Source organism: Oryza sativa, chromosome 11, assembly GCF_034140825.1.
Source record: "Oryza sativa Japonica Group chromosome 11, ASM3414082v1".
Taxonomy (NCBI): domain Eukaryota; kingdom Viridiplantae; phylum Streptophyta; class Magnoliopsida; order Poales; family Poaceae; genus Oryza; species Oryza sativa.
Window position 1 is genome coordinate 29,746,313 of NC_089045.1, and position 17,666 is coordinate 29,763,978.

The window sequence follows — 17,666 nt, forward strand, 5'->3', positions numbered from 1 at the left end:
CCTCCTGAATACTGGACAGCATCTTCCTGAAGCCTTCGTGCTGCTTCTCCATGGCGTCCACTTGACCTTGCAAACGCGTCTTGAATGTCGGCCGCTCCAGGATCGTGCTCTGATACCAAGATGTTACGAACCCTAGATCGAATCACAGATGAAATTGGGGATGAGAAGGAAGAACAGAACAGAACAGAGCATTTCAGAGTAGAGGAAAAAGGAAGCAGAGTTAGGAGGAGGAATGATTTTCTTCAGATAGAAGTTTTGATTCAATTACAACGCACGCCTCTAGAAGATCCTTCTAGTATTTATAGACTTCCTCAACCAGTAACCCAATCACAGCCCATATACTTTGGGTTGGTGTGGACTTCTCGTTTGGATCTTCTAGGCCCAATGATACTAGAGTTATGGGTAGTGCTCTGTATTGATGCAGTAACAGTGACAGTGGAGCTCTGCTCGAGCCCGGATTGCGGTGTGAGCGGTTGCTCTGGGCTTACGGCAGGCGGCCATAATGTGACCTGTACTTGGTCGCTGGAGTGCGCTGCCTGAGGCTGATCAGCGCAGGTGTGCTCACCAAAGTATGTGACGTCGAAGAGCAAGCCGTCGTCGTGGCGCTGCACTTGCTTGGACGCCTGGCAGCCCTTGGTGGCACACCTGTAGTAACCCCTGTGCGCAAGTGTTCGATGGATGGATGGATTTATATTAGCCAGTTTAAATCTCGATCATGCACATGCAATCAGTACGTTTCAGAGATGCTGCAGTGAGTCGATCGATCGACCGTCGTATAGTAAGCCACTGACCTTAGGTAACTGAAGCCGAGGACGTTCTTCTGCCCGTACTTCCTCCAGCTGTAGCCGTCATCCGCCGGCACGGAGGTCACCCTCACTTGCCTTTTCCTCTTCGTTCTCTTTACCTTCTTGTCTCGCGTTCGCGTTAATCTGATCTGTTCGTCGACATTGGACTCCGCGGTCTGAGTGCAAGTGTGCTCACCGTGGTATACGATGTCGAACATGAGGGGGTCACCGTCGTCGCGCTGCACCTCCTTGGTCGCCATGCATCCCTTCTTCGTGTTCCAGTGTGTGCACCGGAAATAAGCTCTGCAATTAAGTGTTAAGACTATAAGCGTACACACATATACTACTACTTCCGCCTTATTAAAATATTGCTACCTAGTATGACCAGCTGCTGTGTGTACTAGGTTTTTTTTTATTGAAAAAAAGGAATACATGATTAAAAAATTTATTCTCTAGAAAGTATCCAATCATGTACTAGGTAATAATATTTTAAAACAGAGATAGTAGTAGTGTTTTCTCTATCCCAAAATGTTGCAACCAATGATAAGATTTAAGGGATTTATTCACCTTAGAGCAACCTTTGTTGTTTTAGGATTGGCAAATCCTATTTTAGGTTAGTAATATTTTAGGACGGAAAAAATTGTACATGTATACACAGCTGCGAGTATGTGCCAGTAAAAGTTTTAGGTGCCGTCATTGTTACCCACCCCACCCACTGACCTTGGGAACTTGGCGCCGAGGATCTCCTTCTGCTCGTACTTACTCCAGCTGAGGCCGTCATCCTCCGTATTACTCCTCACATGCCACATTTCCATAGGTAGCTTCTCCCTGTTAGAAGCAAGCCGGAAATTTTCAGACACTCGTGTCGTTGAAGTTTACGAGTAATGTCACAAACAATTACAGATAGTATATATAGCTTAAAAAAGAAAAACAGCATCAAACATGTGCGTGCATGGTAGACTTGAAATCAATTTTATAACACTTTTTAAGTGAGATCGTAAAAGCATACCTCAATCATATTTGCACATAGTTAAATATTATAAATATACACCATATGCATACGGTATATTCATATAACCATATGCCACAGAGGCGTCATTTATATAACCATGTAAAGTTCACAAATATCAAAAGAAAGAGCACAAAAGGACACCTATATTTAATGATTCAATGCTAAAAATAATTAAAATTTAGCCACCCGCAATCGTATTACTAGCTAATCTATTATAATTGAATTCTTGGTGCCACCCCTATACCCTCTCCTTTTCTTCCCATCAATTAGACAATTTGTAGGATTTTCTTCTACATTGATATAGGGAATTTCTAGGTAAGAAGCATAGCTTAGAATAGATTGATATAGGGAATTCCCTCAGCTATTTATCGTGAACACATTTCCCAAATTGCTAAATAACATGTTTTCTTCCTAAAAATATATAAGTTTTTTAAAATAAAATAAATATATTCTTGAAGTTTATAATAGTTCTTACTTAATTAATCATACGTTAATGACATGCCCCGATTCACGTGGCGTTAATAAGTTGAGCCAATCAACTCCTTTGAAAGTAGCCTTAGTCTTTTTGTGCTTTTGGATATTTGTTTCAAGAGGTCTTGTTGGAGGAGTTGTTAGGCGTTTTAGTCTTTATATTTTAAGATAATGGATAAAAATCCAGCACCTATATCCACAAGTGGATACACATATCCAAAAGTTACAAAACATAGGTACTTAGACTCTATATATCTTACAAAAAATCGAGCTACAGTACTATGGGCCTGTTTGGGAGCTTCTGGCAACTGCAGCTTCACCTAGAATCTCCAGTTGCTAAAAGCTCCACCAAACAGTCCTGATTTTCACATAGATTTTGAGAATATGTAGTTGTAGAATCCAGAAAATAAACTAGAAGCCAGAAGCTTCTCCAGATTCTCACCAGCTAACTTCTCACCAGCTGCTTCTCATAATCTTAAGCTCTCCCAAACATGCCCTATGATTCAAATCTTCTTCTATGATAGAGCTATAACCTTTGCTCTATCGTTATGTAGCATCTACCTACCACATCGCTTGTCTACTTACTTCGACCTCGGGAATCTTCCTAGACATAAATTAATTATCTTTTACATGCCAAGTCTTGTCACGTAGAAACCACACTAAGCGTTACCTCAACACAACCACTCTCCAGCTTTCTTCCAATGCACAAAGCAACCATCACCTGGCACTCACCACTCCTCATGGAGCTCCCCACTACATACGCCCAAGCATGAGAGAGGGGAAAGGGCAGATCTAGCCTACCCTGCCACCGTCGTGCCATCTGCTTGCTGTCGTTGGATCCCGTTGTGGACGCAAGGAAGAGAGAGAAGCAGAACTAGCCTACCCTAACAACGTAGCAATTCGCGTAGCTGTAGCCATCCGCCACCAGTGAGTCTGAGCAAGGAAAGGCTAGATCTAGCAGGCCTTGCCCACTATCATGCCCACATGCCACCATAAATGCAGCTTGTCGTCCCGCCAATCTCATCCCCTTGCAACCTGCTTCATTGCATGCTGCACCAGTCACCGCCACACTCAAAACCAGCCAAGGGAACGCAGGCGACCAAAAAAGTGTCGGATTTGGCTGTCACTGTCCTTGGATCAACTGACGAAGGCCACCTAGCCAACACACATATCATGATATTAGGCAACAACCCATGACCGCTGTGTTGGTTCACCACCACCATGCACTTTCCCCACGCAGAGCTAGTTCAGGGCAAGGCAAATCCATCTATCCTCAGAAGAAATCTATCGTCTTCAACCACTACGACTGTGGGTGAGGCCCAAACCCAACGGGAGAGATCCTGTCGCGCCCCCTTTCTTGTGGTCACTCAGGCTTCCGGCTACCTGCTCCAGTGACGACGAGGTAGAGATAGAAGAGGGACAAGAGTAGTGGTATAAGGGCTCGCGAGTCATAGGGTTTTGAGTCTAAGTGCTCATTTGGTGTTGGTTTGTGTGAACCTTTTGAAACAAGTGAATTTATGCACTCTTGTTTAGTCGTTGGCTGTATACACCCGTTTTGGGGTGTAGAAGTTGGATTTTAATCCATTTTCTAAAAAAAGGAATTTTTAACTGGGAGCAAATAAGGAGATGAATCTCATTTGGTTGACAACGAGTACAATTAAAGGGTGGGTGGATTGGTTGGGGGGCATGGAGGATTAGACTTAGGCATCAGCATACCCAAAAAGAAGAGCAATGTTGTTTTAGGATTATGCATTAATTAATAGCCCTAACCAACATTTACTGCAAATTGAAATTAATAGGAGTTCATTAAGATTGAAGACATGTTTTGTGATTTGTAGGCTTAGATCAAGTTGAATTGATTGAATTTAAACTTTGTTTGTATTTATGTGCATTCGTGGAGGCTATTGGATTTTGCTCTTGAGATGTGTATGTGCACATCTAGTGAAAGTTTTCTTATTTCTGACACTAGTCAGCCAAGAAAAGTTATGTTTTGTAGTTGGAGAAGAGTGACAATCTAGCGTTACAAAAACTGGTAATGAGTGCTCTTAGTGTGACAAATTTATCCATACCTGCTTTCATCAGATTTATTTGCTCCATCCCCACGATCCTTTTCTAGAACTGCAGACTTCTCAGTAGAGCTTTCTTTCACGATATTTTGTTGTTTTTTCAGAATCCTGCATTCTCCCTCCCGTGTCCCGGCATTGCTAACATCCATACCATCAAAGGTCCAATCTACACATCGGATGTTGACGCTAGGACGTCCTGGATGCATCCTAATAGCGTTAGTCAAAGCTGACTCTGCAAATCTTCTACAATGATCATGAGCAGTAGAAGCGACCCTAATTTTGGCAGAGATCTCTTCAAGTCCAGACAGATGTTCGATGCCAACAGGAATAATATCATGCTGATCTGCTCTATGGACATCAAAACCTAACTTGAGCTTCCTTAGACTAGGCATTGCACCAACCTCAAATTTCATCCATGCTACACTGCATATAAACTTGAAGTATCTGAGGATTGAGAACCCTGCATTGTCAAAGACAATCCTTTCTGCAGGCTTTGTGTGGACATAAAGTGACAAAACAGTGAGCTCTGGTAATACTCCGAGAACATCAATATTATTACTTGTTACTTCCCTTATCCCAATCTTCAAAATGCAGAGGTTTCCAAGCTGCCCAATCCAATTTGGGAGGTTAGAAAAGATGCAAACACATGGTAACAACTCAAACCTCTGAAGAAGGGCTGGTGGAGAGGACACACTGCTCCAGCCATCAACATTGATCCTCGTCTTTGTATCCCTGTCAATATGTAGAGTATCTGGACAGGAAGAGCCAGGAGGCGATAAAGTTATAGATGTGAGATTACGGAGTTTCCCCAGAATGGATCCAAGATATTTCATATTATCCTTCAGATTGTCAGAATGTATTTCAGAATAGGTGAGCTGCAAATCCCGGAGATTGCTCAGCTCACCAAGGCTCCATAGATTCTCCGCTGAGTTACAGCTGAGATCAAAATATTCAATTGTACGAAGCGATGTCATGTGGACAATTCCACTGGGCAGGTTTGTCTTAGCAGGAAGAGTAAGATGCAGCAAACCTGGCAAATAAATGTCTGTTGGAACTTCACTTATTTTTCCATCTATTTTCAGTGTCTCCAAATATGGTAGACCTTGCAACCGGGTTGGCAGTTTTACGGTGGCATTAGAGGTGACCTTCAAATATCTCAGTCGGACAAGTTCTGAAATTTTAGTGAGATCAACAATGCCGGTGCTATCCTCATCACCCAAAAAATGTAGAAATAAAACTTTAATAAGTCGAAACTCCATAATGAAAGGCATATACTTCAAGACCCCAAAGAAGGCAATTGTCCGAACTTGGAACAATCTCATATTAGTAGGTGGAGGTGCATCTTCTACATTATTGAAGTGAATAGATAATCGTCGAACCTTGTCAGCAAATCTTATAGTTGCCTGTGAATGGTCTATTGCAATAATAAAATTCTCTTCTATTGACTTGTATGTAACAAAATTGAGTACAATATGGTGAACTACACAGGACAAAACCTCACCGCTGTCATCGATATGGACAGGCTGGATGATTTTTCTACCAACAAGCTCATCAAAATAGCCCCTTGAAATTTCTTCCTTGTCATGCTCTTCAGTTGCACAGATAAAACCTTCAGCTATCCATTGATTCACTAAATCATCCTTCCAAATTATGTGATCTCCTTGATACATACTAAGATACAACATGCATGCCTTCAAATGCTGAGGAAGATTGTTGTAACAAAGGTTCAGTAGTTGTTTCATCCCTTCCAAAGTAGGATTTGCCATCAAACTGTAACCTAAGGATTTGTTTATATAATCCCATTGTTCCAGTTTATCAAGCTGGCTTGCTAAAAGACTTGCAACAGTGACAATAGCTAGCGGCAAGCCACCACATTTCCTTACAATATCATATAATGTTTCACTGACTTCTGGAGGACACTTAGAATGAGAGCCAAAGACTATACTGAATAATAGTTTTCTTGAGTCATCCTCACCAAAAGGTATCATCTTGAAAATAAATTTCAAGTCATAACTACAAGATTGCAAAGCTAGATCTTCAATTTCTGTTGTGGTCAGTATTCTGCTAGACTTGTTACCCTCCGGCAAAGCGCACTTAATAATATCCCATGTGGATGTAGCCCATAGATCATCAATTACGATCAAGAACCTGCGATTAAGGGCAGAATTTTTAACATAACAAAATGGAAGCTCTAATTATTGTTAGTGCCTGCTAGAATTTGCATGATGAAATGGTAAACATTAGGTCTAAGGTGTATTTTTCTCTCGATTTTGTACACTATGCAACTTATAACAGCCATCTTGAGGCCAAAAACGATTAAAAGGCATGGCTTGATCCAACAAATAGACTATTATAACTCATAGATTGGGCCTATGTGTGCGGGATGGGGGAGGAGGTTGAATAAGCATATAGGATTACAAATCAGGCACCCAGCCCTAAGGCCCCATTTTGCAAATGGATTATAAGAGGTGGGATTAGGATAGGAAATGAGTGGTTGTTAAGATAAAATAAGGTGACAAGAATGGATGGCTAGGGTTAAACCTTACCCTTTGATGGGTGGGATATCTTTTGCCAAATGAGGCCTAATTGTGGCTAAGGCTGATATCAGGGATAGCAAGCAACAGACACACCCCCTGCTATTGTTATGTTACACATTACATATAATTCAGTAGTATAGACTTCAGAGGAGCCGGTATCTGTCTTTCTTATCGATCTGCCATGATTCAATGAAATATTGAACCCATGTATTCAATACTTGACTAAAAAATTCTGTTTATACTTATGAAGATAACTTTAGTATCAGTATAACAGGCAAATGCACTGATTAACAATTAGTAGCAAACAGAAACAAAAAAAAGAGAGGAATAAATCAGTTTTACACCCCGAAAACATTGTACGTACCTCTTATCTTGCAGATATGTCCTGATACTGGAAATCAGGCTATGCACCTTCCAATTGTCAGGTGATTGGTGCGACCGAATCTGTAAGAGGATATTGATGAGAAGCCTCCTCATATCAGTCTTCTGGGATGTCCGCACAAATGCCCGGCACTCGAACTGCCACCGAAGCTTGCGGTACAGCTTGTTGGCAAGCGTAGTCTTGCCAACTCCTCCAACTCCCACGATGGACACCACCTTGAGCTTCTCCTCTCCACACAAATCGAGCAAGTTTTCAAGCTTGTTCATGGCGGCGCCAATGCCAACATGACAGGTGGACTCCATGAATGCCTAGAGGAGGTAGAAGATACATCACCTCTAGTAGTAGTAGTAGTAGTGGTGGTGATGCCAGGGGGTATGTTTTCGAGCTTGTTCAGGATGGCTTCTATATCGGTGTGGATACCACGGACTTTGTCGGCATGCTCCCTGAACTGCACGAGAGAAGCAGTCGGGATGCCAGCAAGCAAGTTTTTGAGCTTGTTCAAGTCATTCAGGGCAGCTTCCATACCATCGACATCTATACTGACAGAACGGACGTTGTCGACATGCTCTCTGAACTGCGTCTTTGTGGGATGCCAAGGTGTGGCAGAGCATACATCTCCTCTAGTAGTAGAAGCAGTACCAGCGACACCACCGAGGTTGTTGTACATGGCATGGCGTTGAAGCGCATCCTGGATGCGCAGGCTGAATTCTCTGATCTTGTTGGCCATCCACAACCGTTGTTTCAGTTTCTGGGGAATACATGGGATCTTGTTTCCACGCCACCGATTGAACTTACGGTGGTGAATATTAGGTCTATTCTGAGACCTGGCGGCATGCTCGTACTGGTCAATACTGTCCTCGATGTCGTAAGAGAGCTCACGCACCTCCTTCATCCAGCACCTGACCACCATGCTATGGTCCTCCAGTTTTGGCTCACTGTGACCATGGAGGATTGAGATTATTTCCTCAAGATCTTGCTTGATGAGTGGTATCTCCTCGTCTGCGCCCTTGGGCAGCATGCTACCGTGATGACACAGCAGCTCCTCCAGCCTCCTGGGGAGGTTGAACATGGCGCCCTCCATAGATATCTTCTCTCAAGACAAATCGAGTGCATATATGTTACAGATTTGCAAGGTGTACTGCCGAACAAGAATCAAATAATACTATTGGAATCACTGAAACAAACAAGAGAGGGATTACTGAATAAAAGCTAAAAGGCATCAAATGAATCACTAAAACAAATAAGAGGGGGATTACTGAACCTAGAAGCTGAAGGCATCATATCAGATTAGGATGAGCGAGCTTTCCGAGCGGTCGGAGTTGGGGGAGAGTTGTTCCATTTTGATTCATTTCCTAGCTTCCAAGTCCGAAATTTTCCCCTCTGGCGATGTGGCGTCTGGTCAAATTCATTGTCTCTACTCTCTAGGCCATTCAGCTAGTTCTCTTTAGAATAGTCGATGGGGCCATTAGTGTAGCAGTTGGACACTTAAATAATGATTACTATACGCAATTGACAAGCACTGGAGCACCATCCAGATCCAGCCATCCAGGATATGCTATTATGCTTTACACACTAATTCTCAAGTATACCTGAAATTGAGAATTGCATATCAACCCTCAAACTTCACATTATTTACAGTTTCAAAATGCAGAATTACTTGTCAAAGTTTCACAAATTATGATATGCAAATTCACGACCCACTTGACCATAGACAAAAAAAAGAAACATCTTGGCGACAAACTTGAATGGCTAAAGAGCAATATATCATCCTTTAGGCTTTTATGCTATGCATACAGGAAAACAGGAATTAGTAAACAGGCTTTTTCACACACCAAAATAAACAGAATCCTTTCTCACTAAGAGCACACCTATTTTGTACTGTACTGGAATGTGAAATACGTCATGACTCATGAAGTTGTGACACAAAACCTTTTCAAAAATACAGTGCTGAATTTTGAAGAAGATTGTTAAAACTTAAAACTATTTTTCTGATATAAAGCCACTGATATGATTATCTGAAAACCGATAATAATAATATTCAGAGGTTTGTGAAAAGAATGCACTTACTTGTCTGATTTTGCACTCAGTTGGGGATATCCGCGCATATATTGAGCTGTTGACTTAGCAGACGACTTGGAGGATGCAAGGCTTGCAGAGCAGCTGCCCAAGCTGCTGCTGCTGCTCATCCTTGGCACATGTCCATGGAGTCCGCGGCGGCGACCGCATTCTTGAAGACAGTCATGGGGAGGCTGTTCATGGCGCTGGAGAAAGAGTACAACAAGCACAGAGGCCTCGCGCAAGAAAGCCACTCCCTGCAGCAAGACCTCCGCATGATCGCCGCCGCCATGGACGACCAGCAGCTTTCCATGGGGAGGAGCGACGCCGCCGCACGCACGGCCGTCGCGCGGCTGTACACCGAGGAGATGCTCGACCTCGCGCACGACATCGAGGACTGCGTCGACCGCTTCTTGCACCGCCTCACCTGCAACCACCACAAACGCGGCGGCGCCGGCGCCGGAGCATCGCTGCTGCGCCGGGTCACGCACGAGCTCAGCAAGGTCAAGAGCCGCTCGAGCTTCGGCGACGAGATCCAGAAGCTCAAGAAACGCCTCAGGGAAGCGCACCAGCGAGTCCTCACCATCAATCCGCCGCCTATTCTCATCGCTGGTGGGTCGTCGTCATCGGCGGCGGTCGCGCCGCCGTGTCGGGCAGCGCGCAGCCCGGTGGGCATCGGGGAGGACGTCGAAGAGCTCCTCTCGATGCTGGACGAGGTGGAGGGCGAGCCGGTGCAGATGCGAGTGATCTCCGTCGTGGGGTTCGGTGGGTTGGGGAAGACGACCCTCGCCAAGGCGGTCTACGATGAACCTCGAGCAAAGGACAAATTCCGCCACCGTGCGTGGGTCGCCGCCGGTGGCTCGCCGGAGATCAGGGGGATCCTCCGTGATGTCCTCCAGCAAGTGCGTCCCGACGATGCCATGGATGTGGACGGCCAGCGTCTTGAAGCTTCGTTCAAAGACTACCTCAAGGACAAGAGGTGACTGCAAAGAATTCTAATTTTCAAGAACCCAAATAAATACTTCCATGAAATTTTCTTGTTTTAATTAGTTATTCCAGTGATCCAAATGATTATTGACAAAAATTTTTTTTAATATTTACTGCACTTCTGCTCCTCATTTCTCAATTTGATCGTCATGCAGCATATACTGACTATTGTCAATTTTTACATTAGTAGAATATGTGTTTTACTAAATTTGTTTCTCAATTCTCAATCTGGTTATTAGGTATTTAATTGTGATAGATGACATTGGGATGGATCAATGGAGCATCATCAGGTCAGCCTTTGAAGACAATGGAACAAGCAGTAGAATAATACTTACCACAACAATTCAGTCAGTAGCTAATATGTGGGCGGACCCAGAAATGGGCCAAGGCCCGGGCCGCTCCATGGAAATTTCAGCCCAACGCAAAGTTTACATGGTAAAAGGAGGTCCAATAGACTTTTTCCTGGTTAAAAAACATACTTCTCTAATGGGCCTCCCATCCCAGGCCCCGGGCCGTGGACCAGCTTGCCCGGGGTCTGGGTCCGCCCCGTGCAGCCATGGCAGTGGTTATGTGTACCAAATGAACACCCTGGGTGAAGACGACTCCAAAAAACTAGCTTTTCCAGGGTTTAGATCACCTGAATTGGAGCAAGGTTCAGCATCCTTATTAGGGAAATGTGATGGTCTTCCTCTTGCTCTGGTCAGTGTCTCTGATTACCTGAAGAGTTCAAGTGAGCCCACAGGAGAGCTTTGTGCTAAATTATGCCGTACTCTGGGCTCTCATCTGAAAGAGAAGCATGGCCATGACAACTTTTCTGAACTCAGGAAGGTGCTTCTTGACAACTATGACAGTTTATCTGGCTATGCTCTGAGTTGCTTGCTGTACCTTGGTATATTCCCAAGCAATCGTCCTCTGAAGAAGAAAGTTGTAATCAGGCGGTGGTTAGCTGAAGGATATGCAAGAAGTGATTCTCTTCGCAGCGAAGAGGACATTGCCGATGAGAATTTCAGTAAGCTTATTGACCGGCATATCATTCAGCCTATTGACACAAGAAACAATTCTGAAGTAAAGACGTGCAAAACTCACGGAATTATGCATGAATTTTTGCTGAACAAGTCCTTGACCCAGAGATTCATCGCGACATCATCTCATGATCATCCAAGACTTGGAATCAATACTACCAATGCACGCCACCTTTCTGTCCATGCTGGCGAACTGAGAGAATGCGTCACATCTGATGAAGAATTATCTCGTGTCCGATCTCTGACAATCTTTGGGGATGCAAGTGATGCAATTTCATATTTTCGCAAGTGCAAGCTGATACGAATCTTGGATCTACAAGAATGGAACAATCTAGATGACGATCATCTGAAACACATATGCAAACTGTGGCATCTGAAATACCTGAGCTTTGGGGGCAATATCAGTGAGCTTCCGAGGAGCATTGAAGGACTTCATTGTTTAGAGACACTGGATTTAAGGAGAACCGAGATAAAGTTTTTGCCCATTGAAGCAATCATGCTGCCCCACTTAGCTCACCTTTTTGGAAAGTTTATGCTTCAGTGTTTAGAGACACTGGATTTAAGGAGAACCGAGATAAAGTTTTTGCCCATTGAAGCAATCATGCTTCCCCACTTAGCTCACCTATTTGGAAAGTTTATGCTTCATAAAGATGATCTGAAGAATGTGAACAAGAGTAAACTACAAAAATTCTTCTCTTCAAATAAGAGCAACCTGCGAACTTTAGCAGGATTTATCACTGACGAGGGCAAAGGATTTCTGCAACTTGTTGGTCATATGAAAAAACTGAGGAAGGTTAAGGTATGGTGCAAGCATGTTGCAGGTAGCAGTAATTACATCGCTGATCTTTCACGGGCCATTCAGGAATTCACGAGGACTCCGATTGACAGGGATAGTGACCGTTCTCTCTCACTTGATTGTGAAGAATGTTCTGAAAATTTTCTGAGCTCAATTGATTTGGAGCCATGCTCTGAAGATTCCAAATACCATCTAAGGTCACTAAAGCTACATGGCAAGTTACTCCGGTTACCTCCATTTGTTACTTCGCTGTCAGGTCTCACTGAGCTGTGCATTTCATCAGCTATACTGACACAAGATCATCTGTCAGCACTAATCAAACTGAACAGACTTCTTTACCTCAAACTGATCGCAGACAAGCTTGAAAATATTGAAATAAAAATTGGGGCATTCCCAAGCCTGCGACGCCTGTGCTTTGTCATGAAAATTATGACTTCAGCTCTAACAACAATTGAACAAGGGGCTCTATCGAACCTCGTCTCGCTTCAGCTGCTCTGTCAAGGTCTAGTTGGTCTTTCCGGCATTGAGATCAGACACCTGAAACATCTTAAGGAAATCACCATCGACTCTGCAGTGACTGTACAAACAAGACAAGATTGGGAACAGGCAGCAAAGAACCACCCAAACAGGCCAAGAGTTCTGTTGTTCAGAAAGGTTGATCCGATGGAAAGCGAGGAGCCTGAAAAACCTTGTGCCATAGGGGAAAAGAGGAAACTTTCTGTAGCCCAGCCAACAGGTTCAGATGGTGGACTGGATTCTAGCCTTAAGAAGATGAGACTTTCAGAGCCTTCTTCTTCTCGGCTTCAGGTGATCGTTCATCCGGTGGTAGTAACAGCCACTGAGGCAGCACCCCAGCATTCGTTTGCGAATCTCTAGCACATATATTCAACTGCAGCAGACTGCAATAAAATACAATTCAAAATTTGCAAGAAAAGCTTAGCAATCTTTATTTCTGTTCAGTACATCTGTTAGACAGTTACATGGTCCAGATTTCTGTCTTTCCCTACTTGTTGTGTACTTCCTACAGTTACTGTTTAGCTACATTAGTGTGGAACTTTACGTGCCTAGAGCTTTGAAAATGCTTTGTTTTCGTTGAAATGAGTTGTTGTCTGTAAGTCTATTGGAAAGAAGTGAATGCCAGGAAGTGAATTTGTCCAAAAGTCGCCGAAGGCTGTATGTTCAGGCCTCAGGGTCTAAATTGACCTTGTTTTGTGTAAGTTTAGGGTGTTCAATAATGTAACTTTAGGGGATAATTTGGGGATTTTTCACTGTACTTTGATCCAGCCCTAAAGGGCAAGTATAAATGTGTACAAGAGATGTGAAAAGTCTAAAATGCCCCTAATATTCTTAACAAATAACATGCATTTTTAATGCTAAAATGCCCTGCTTTTGTAATTTGAGGTGTAAAATTGACCTGTTGCTGAGTTAAGTGAAGTCTATCCTGTTTGTAAAATATAAACTGGTATATATTGGGATACCGAAACTATGTACCGAGTGTGTTGTACAAAACTGCACATGTAGCCATCGAATTTCTTCAATCTTACGAAACCAAACAAAAAAACCAGTTGTAAATTCTGACAGAGCTTCGTTTGCACCAGGATTCAACAAATCAATAGAACAACACTACCAAGGCATACAGTAATTCCCATTCCACGAGAAGACGGCAGCGGCGGCGGAGGACTCACCGTGTGTGTGGCTCCTCTGAATCAGGCGGCGCGATGCAGACGAGGATTCCAGGCGGACTGATGGTCGGAGGAAGAAGGAACAGCGCAAGAGATGGAGCTCCCCCTCGTCGTCGCCGCCGCCATGCGCGCCGCTCTTCCCCTCCCCATCGTCGGGGGTTGTGGTTGCTGAATTGTGGGCCAGATTGAGGGAGAGAGAAGGCCCATGCTTGTTAGGCCGGTGATTGGTCCAGTTACGACTAAAAGGCCCATGCACAAACACGTCTTTGTTGTGCCACGTTTTCTAATTCTACTCCTTAACTAGAAAACCGGATAAGACGACTTCCTGAACTATTGAAACATGTGTAATTTGACTCCTTAGTGGTTTTGGAGGGTGGTTTTGCTGACGTGGCGGTATTGATTTGGTCTCCGTCCCACGTGGCACTTGTGTAATATTAGAATTAAAAATAGATATGTGGGATCCATTTGTCATTCACACAAAAAAAAACAATGGGACCCACTGACATGTGGGGCCCACATGGTCATCCTCTCTCCTACCCTTCTTCTTCCTGCCTCTCTCCCTCTTATATACTCCCTCCGTTTCAAAATGTTTGACGCTGTTGACTTTTTATCACATGTTTGACCGTTCGTCTTATTCAAAAAATTTAAGTAATTATTAATTCTTTTCCTATCATTTGATTCATTGTTAAATATATTTTTATATAGGCATATAATTTTATATATCTCATAAAAGTTTTTGAATAAGACGAATGGTCAAACATGTGCTAAAAAGTCAACGGTGTCAAACATTTCGAAACGGAGGGAGTATATCTCTCTCTCTTCCCATTGGCCGTCTGCGTGGAACGGGATTGGAGTGGCGGCGGCAGAGGAGACGGCTGCGGTGGCAGGCAGCAGGGCGGGCGGCTGTCGGAGTGGTGGCAGCGGGCGGGAGGGTGGGCATCGCTTCAGGATGGTGCTAGTGCGGATGGAGGCGAAAAAGGAGGCGGGCAGAAGGGCAGACGGCGGCCGGACTGGTGGTGGCGGGCGGGAGGGTGGGCAGCGCTTCGAGGTGGTGCTAGCGCGGATAGAGGTGGAAGATGAGGCGGCGGCAACGGGCAGCAGGGCGGACGGCAGCCGGAGTGGTGGCGGCGAGCGGGAGGGTGGGCGACGCTTCGGGGTGGTGCTGGCGCGGATAGAGGCGGAAGAGGTGGCAGCGATGGCGGCGAGTAGCATGCAGTGGCAAGGGAGATGGCTGCGGCGGCGGAGATGGGTGGGCGAGGTCGCTGGAGCGTCAGTGGCAGCGGAGAGGATGGGGCGGCGACCAAGCTGCAAAAGGTGTATCGGAGCTTGCCTTCGCCTTCCCGCCCGCCGCAGAGTGGACCATGCAGTGCTTCGATCACCAACGACGGGTGCAAGTGTTCCTCCGTGGCAGGTTCCCCGCCTTGGTCGCCGTGGCATCGTACGCTTCCCTGGCCGCCGTCTCCATCGTTGTTGTGCCGCTCCTGTACCCGCAGCTCTAGCACCGCCATGTTGCCGCACCGGTGTTCGCCGTTGGCCGAAGAGGAAGAGAAAGGATGAGATAAGGAGAGAGAGGAAGGGGGAAGAAAGGTTGGATAGAGGATGACCATGTGGGCCTCACATGTCAGTGGGTCCCATTGTATTTTTTGTGTGTGAATGATAAATAGGTCCCACATATATATTTTAAATTCTAATAATGTTATATAAGTACCACGTCAATATCACGTATGACGAAGACCTAGTTAACACTGCCACGTCAGCGCCACATCAGCGAAACCTCTCTCCAAAACCACTAAGAGAGTCAAATTACACTGGTTTCAATAGTTCGAGGAGTCATTTTATCTGGTTTTCTGGTTAAGGAACACGAATTAGATTCGGCTGACTTTTAAGGGAATCAAAGTGAACTCTTTTCCTTTATTCTCCGAACCACACCAATCAGTCAATCACACACGCGTCAGCTCTCGTGTCGATCACCTATGATTAGGGCATGAATTTTGCATCTACCGTTAAAACCTCCTCTGAATAGCAGGACATTTGCACTTTTCACCATTATATACCTGTTATTTGATTGATTACAGGTCGCCATTGTCCAAGTCGGTGACAACCGTGACATAACGATTCTACAGTCTACACTCTCTGTACACTACAGTACTAGACAAAACAAAGCTAATCATTTCATATCTTGCAGATTTAACTCTGAATTTCAGATGCAAGTAACCTACGTAATTTCATAATTTGCACCATTTTCATGCTACCAAAACCTAGTAAAAATAATCTCTTGACGTACAATGTTGCTTACTGTGGTACATTTGAAGCGAGCTTTAGTTAACTGAATTAACCCTGCATAATTAACCAGACAAGTGACTGGAGGATTCTTGTGTCGCTCTCGTTGGGCGACCCGGGAGGCGACGCGGTCAGCCCCTCACGGCCACCCTTGTCCACCCCATCGCCACCGCCAGCGACGCTCCCCACTACTGTCAGTGGGGGGCCCCACCCCACTCTCCAACTCAATACTCTCTGAAACAATGCCGAGAGGCCACACCCTCCCTCTCTATTTATACATGATGTATGCAACCTAAAACCATGAATCAAACTTATAAAAAAGTCCTAATCCACCTAGAAAACCTTCTCGTACAAGAAACAAATTTTACAAACTTCGATTGTACCAAATTTGGACTTCATCCAAATTCGACTCCGCATCCCATACGCACACAATATCTCCGCTCGATACACGCCAGTCTGACCGGCAACCCATGTCCGGTCCGATCGGACCAAAACTCCAGCAGCAGTTCCTGTTCACCTGCAAATCCAATCATCTCCAAAACCACTTCAACAATAATCTCCAAATATCAAAACCAATAATCTCAAATGCCAATTGTTCATCACAGAATAAGAATCAAAACACACTTTGATTTTACATGGAAAACCTGGAATAAAACCTGTTTTGAGAAAAAACTGCCTAAAGACCCAACTGACATTGTCTTTTTGGTTTGCCATCTTCTATCTATCTATCTATCTATCTATTATATACTAAAAGTCCATTAAACTTTCTACAAACGCTCTCAAGCAGCCATGTGGCACTCTAATAAATTAGAGAAATCATAGAAATTCTAAGAAAAAAGCAAAACATCTGCCCCTTAATTTTCACTTAAATTGGTAGGTCCAATATTATATACCGTTAGATGAAATTGATATAAAAAAAAAACTATGGGTCCCACCTCTCATCCTTCTCTCGCGCATACGTGATACGTAGGTATAGGTACGTACACCATGTATGAACGCTTCTTTCCCTTCTTTTTTCCCCTTTTTTTCTTCTTTTTTCTATTTATATAATGGATATATATTATTTAAATAATTATAATTTTACAAACAAAGAATCTACCATCATGCAACTCACACGTAACTAAATTAGCTCTACAATTTTTGAAAATAAAATTTACACCATTATATGTTACCCATTAAATCAATAATGTAAGATAATTTCTACTTAAACTGGCATACTCTTTGTACTATTATTTTCAAATAATGCACTATTTTAAAATAAATTTTATACAATTTATATTGTGTACCTATCAAATAAACATTTTAAGATCTATATTGACTAATTTATACGTGCACTTAAACCAATGGACCCATTATTTAAAACATCGGATGTATTTTTTATTACATTGGACTATTATTCTCAAATAATGCATTGTTAAAATAAAGTATACACCATTATATTGTGCACCCATTAAATTAATAATTTAAAATCTATATTAACTAATTTACACTTACACTAGAATTGGTGGACCCATTATATAAATCATCGGATCTATTGTTTGCTAATAAATAAAGCGTCCGAAGTTCTTTTTTGACCCGCTGCACAATACAT

At 43.6% G+C, this 17,666-nt stretch overlaps 2 protein-coding genes across 4 annotated transcripts; one reads left to right on the top strand and one right to left on the bottom strand.

The window, feature by feature from the left end:
- Positions 1-220: 220 nt before the first annotated feature.
- Positions 221-9,456, bottom strand: LOC107277465 (disease resistance protein RGA5-like). 3 transcript variants are annotated; one of them, XM_066305439.1, is made up of 7 exons: positions 9,321-9,456; positions 8,515-8,842; positions 7,236-8,427; positions 4,338-6,482; positions 1,506-1,613; positions 792-1,088; positions 221-657 (listed from the first exon to the last, which is right to left on the bottom strand). In XM_066305439.1, the coding sequence occupies exons 3-7, from the start codon at positions 7,553-7,555 to the stop codon at positions 312-314; spliced, it is 3,216 nt and encodes a 1,071-aa protein (XP_066161536.1). In that variant the 5' UTR covers positions 7,556-8,427; positions 8,515-8,842; positions 9,321-9,456; the 3' UTR covers positions 221-311. The 3 variants fall into 3 exon arrangements, with proteins under 3 accessions (XP_066161536.1, XP_066161538.1, XP_066161537.1); XM_066305441.1 differs by lacking the exon at positions 9,321-9,456 and having other exon boundaries at positions 7,236-7,510; positions 7,807-8,427; positions 8,515-8,663; XM_066305440.1 differs by lacking the exon at positions 9,321-9,456 and having other exon boundaries at positions 7,236-8,391; positions 8,515-8,655.
- Positions 9,389-13,446, top strand: LOC4351143 (disease resistance protein RGA4-like). Its single transcript, XM_015761428.3, has 2 exons — positions 9,389-10,287; positions 10,535-13,446. Exons 1-2 carry the CDS (start codon positions 9,449-9,451, stop codon positions 12,987-12,989), a joined length of 3,294 nt encoding a protein of 1,097 aa, XP_015616914.1. The 5' UTR covers positions 9,389-9,448; the 3' UTR covers positions 12,990-13,446.
- Positions 13,447-17,666: the final 4,220 nt, after the last annotated feature.